The 4,050-nt window shown below is 33.8% G+C and overlaps 1 protein-coding gene across 1 annotated transcript; it reads left to right on the top strand.

Moving 5' to 3' along the window:
* The first annotated feature begins 505 nt into the window (after positions 1-505).
* Positions 506-2,907, top strand: LOC132177749 (protein C2-DOMAIN ABA-RELATED 7). Its single transcript, XM_059590193.1, has 3 exons — positions 506-700; positions 2,076-2,171; positions 2,447-2,907. Exons 1-3 carry the CDS (start codon positions 590-592, stop codon positions 2,765-2,767), a joined length of 528 nt encoding a protein of 175 aa, XP_059446176.1. The 5' UTR covers positions 506-589; the 3' UTR covers positions 2,768-2,907.
* Positions 2,908-4,050: the final 1,143 nt, after the last annotated feature.

A 4,050-nucleotide genomic window follows, 5' to 3' on the forward strand; every position in this document is an offset into this window, starting at 1 on the left:
AGATATTCCAAAAAAAGAAAAAGAAAAATTAGTCCCTAGAGTCAAATTCTATTAAAAAAATTGTTTTTATTCACTCATTGATTTTACTTTAGTGCGACATGAAGCAATTTGTAATTTAGTCCAACTACAGTGACTAATTAGTTATTTATTCCAATTTTTTTTTTTTTTATTTATTTGCCCATTGTTTTTTTTTTTTTTTTTTTTGTATTTTCACTAATTTTTTGGTTTTTATTTTTTATTTTTACAATTATTTTATTTTTTTATTTGTTAAAAGAATAGAAATATTATAGAAATATAAAAAAATAAATGTCTTTTTTTTTGATACATTTTAATAGTTTGGGAACGTACTTTAGTATTTAGTATTTTTGATACATTTTATCATTTTTGTGTTTTTTCATATTTATTCAAAATTAATATAACTTCTAAAATTATTATGAAATTTATAATAAAATAATTTGAAGGTGGTCAGCAATTGACATAACTTTTTATAACTACTATATTTATTTTTGTGGTGTGGCATTGGGTGGCAGAGGACCAGTTCTAGGAAACGAGTCTTCTTGGATTTTCCTCGTCTTTCTGGTAGTTTCCGATGGCCACTCCAGTGGGTCTTCTTCGAATTCGGGTTCTGAGAGGCATTAATCTTGCCGTGCGTGACACCGTCAGCAGCGACCCTTATGTTGCTGTCTCCATGGGGCAACAGGCATGTGTTTCTGCTCTTCATTAATTTTCACCATCTATTTTTGCTTTTATTGATAATATATTATTCATAATGATCATGAATCTGTTTTTGTAGCTACTATTTCGATCTTTTGTTCTTTCTCACCTAATATGTTTTCAATCTAAAAAGATTCCCTCCTAATAATAACATTTATTGAGAATTTATTTTGTGGGAATCAATAATTGGATTTGTTTAGTAATTGTCAATTCATAGCAATAGAAATCAGAGTGCAGAAGAAACATCTCTTGATCATAATTAGAATAGCTTATTTGGTGTTCTTGAGTCAGTCCATACTGTAATAATCTATCATTTATGAAAAGAAGTTGTCTTCCCTTGAATCCTTCTTAGAATAGCTCAAGTTCCCCCAAATACAGTTTCTGATTTTGCAATTTTGCTTCAAACATCACACTTCTATGAGAGAGAGATATAAACAATCAGTATATATAATCCCTGTAAATAAGACATATGTGACTTAAGGCTGGGGGACTCCAAAATTCTGTGTTGGAGGGTTCATGAAAGCATGATCAAGCTTTTCATAATGATGTCTTACACTTGAATTGTATGCAATTTGTTCAAGTTTATCAAAAGTTTTGTATTGCAACTCCAACATGTGTTCGAGTCAGCTTTCCAAGCTTCTGTTTGAATTGGAGTATTGATGAACCAAGATCAACAATCAAGGAAATAGAGAGTCCCTTTTGGGCAGGAGAGACCATAGTAGACCATATTGGAGAAAATCTGTTTTGGTTACTTAATCCAAAACAGTGAGTGTATCATATATTTATAATCAAGTAAGCCAAGAGCTCTATTCAGTGAGATTTACAGGGAGAACTCAAAGTAGAAAGTAATAGGGAAGGTGTACATGCAAGAGATACAAGTAAAACCAAATAAGGTAACATGAGAAGCCTTCTATTGAGGCTGACAATTAATGCGGCTGGCAGAGCAGTTGAGAAGCAGAAAACATGGAGGCTAGCTATGCTACACTGCCAGAGTAGTAGAGGCAGCTGTTCACAATAATCATGGGAGCTTGTCTGCAGTGTGAATTAAGAGATTGACTTCTTGGATCATGGGATTGTGAAGTTGTATCTGAGGGTCTAGGAACCGAGTGGCTATTGTCTTCTTGAATCAGATTAACAGGGGTGACCACAAGTGTTTGATATAATTCCTCTATGAGCATTTCTTATTATTTAGCTTCTTTAAATAAGCAAAGTTGTAGTCTTTGATTACAATTATTCAACTTAAGACAAATACCTATTAAGAGTCCTAAACGCTAGTTTTCAACTTTTCCTGCCCATTAGTGGACTCTTTCACAGATTCTAATAATTCTTTCTTTTTCCTGACGTCATATAAATTGATGCAGAAATTGAAGACTCGTGTGGTGAAAAACAACTGCAATCCTGAGTGGAACGATGAGCTGACTCTTTCTATTGAAGATCTCAATGTTCCTATCAATCTAGTAAGTGATACGATACTTTTTCTCTGTCATGAAGTTCACTGCTAATTACTAGACAGTTCTGGAACTATATGTTGCATGCTTACAGGATCTTGACATTTTTATTTGGTGATTCATCATTGTTATTAGGATATATACCCATATTATTTGAGTTTATTTTCTTGATTTTGGGTTCATAAGAAGATTGGAAAGAAAAGGAAAAAGAAAAAAAGTAAGAAGCTTAATTATTTACCTGGTTGTTGATAATTTTGTTGGATGTTTTTTTCACCTCTGTGCAGATAGTTTATGACAAAGACACATTTACTGCAGATGACAAAATGGGGGATGCAGAGATAGACATTAAACCATATATTGAGTGTCTAAGGATGGGGTTGGAGAAGCTCCCAAATGGGTGTGTAGTGAAGAGAGTTCAGCCAAGCAGGACAAACTGCCTTTCTGACGAGAGTTGTTGTGTTTGGAACAATGGAAAAATTGTCCAGGACATGTCTCTCAGGCTGAGAAACGTTGAGTGTGGGGAAGTGGTGGTTCAAATTGAGTGGATTGATCTTCCAGGTTGTAAAGGTTTGTCAATTGAGAGCGAAACTGCTAATGTTGCATAATATTTATAGGATTTCAAGCTTTGGTGTAGATTAGGTTGATGTACTACTTATTCTCTGTAATGGACAAGGAGTTGACTGCCGTATTAACTATAAGATCTGTGGTTTGATATGTATGATACAACTTGGTATATTCGCATTAATGCCTCTCATTTTCTTGTAACAAAAACTAAATGGTATATGTATTATTTTGAAGGTTTGTGTTGGGTGATCACACTATAACAATCTAAATTTGTAGTGTTAAATGCTACTCTCGTCTCAAATTTTCTCCTACTCAAGCAAACATGCATTGTTCGTCCAAATTTAAATTCGCCTCTTCATTTCCGAAATAATGTCATTCTACTTAAGTCGGAAGACAAAGTTTTGCAACCTAGACCCGCGTCTCTTAATGTGGCAGACAACGCCGTTTTGGTCCAACCCATAAATGATGTCGTTTCGTGAACATTAGAGGTCGCCTCAAAGCGCTGATACAATTTTGTTTTGGGCTCCAACTACTCATGCCCAAAACGACGTCATTTCAACATGCGGACCAATCCATTTGGTTGAGTTGACTTGCACCCAAATCGGACCGTGCGTTCAACATGCGTGCTGCAACCCAGTTTCACGCTTTTAGCTGCTTTGCTTGACCTGAACCATCCAAATCCAAACCCATTGAACCAGCTTTTTGACCCAATTCAGACATATTTTGATATTTTTGTTTATTTGGGATTGTTTCAAGCCTAATTTGGGTCAGTCAAAGGCCATTGAAGCTTTTGGCATATTAGTTAGGTACATAACATTTTATTACTTGCTCACTTAAACAGATGTATAAGATAATTTGATGAATCCAGGCCTCTTTACTCAAGGATAATTCAAGAAATTTTAAGCTTCTTAACAAACATTTCATTTATTCAACGTCTTTAAAGAGTCACAAGGATTTTTAAATAAAATACTACTTGGGTCAAGCCTCTTATAAAGTTATCAACAGTGATGACTTATCCCTAAGACTCAAATCCTGATTCAACAACTTAAGAGATAACAAAGATGCTTTGAACAATTATAAATAACAAAAGTATGACGTTGAGCTGTCTTGGTCCTTGGAATCCTTCAAGGCAATTATTTATGTAGCTCTCCATTGGAACGTGGTTTCTCAACGGTAAAAAGAGGATCTTGAATTCTCCATATTAATATACTAATACTTTTTTTTTTTAAAAAAAAAATCTTCCAACTCTTTGGAATAGAAAAATAAATAAAGAGCAGGATAAAAAGGAAAATAAATAAAGAGTAGAATAAAAATAAATAAAAAC

The sequence above is a fragment of the Corylus avellana genome, chromosome 4 (assembly GCF_965113065.1).
Source record: "Corylus avellana chromosome 4, dhCorAvel1.hap1.2, whole genome shotgun sequence".
NCBI classification, from domain to species: domain Eukaryota; kingdom Viridiplantae; phylum Streptophyta; class Magnoliopsida; order Fagales; family Betulaceae; genus Corylus; species Corylus avellana.

Coding starts and splice junctions, on each gene's coding strand:
- LOC132177749 (XM_059590193.1), top strand. CDS start 590: ATGGCCACTCCAGTGGGTCTTCTTCGAATTCGGGTTCTGAGAGGCATT. Junction 701..2,075: donor CTGTCTCCATGGGGCAACAG/GCATGTGTTTCT, acceptor AAATTGATGCAG/AAATTGAAGACTCGTGTGGT. Junction 2,172..2,446: donor TCAATGTTCCTATCAATCTA/GTAAGTGATACG, acceptor ACCTCTGTGCAG/ATAGTTTATGACAAAGACAC.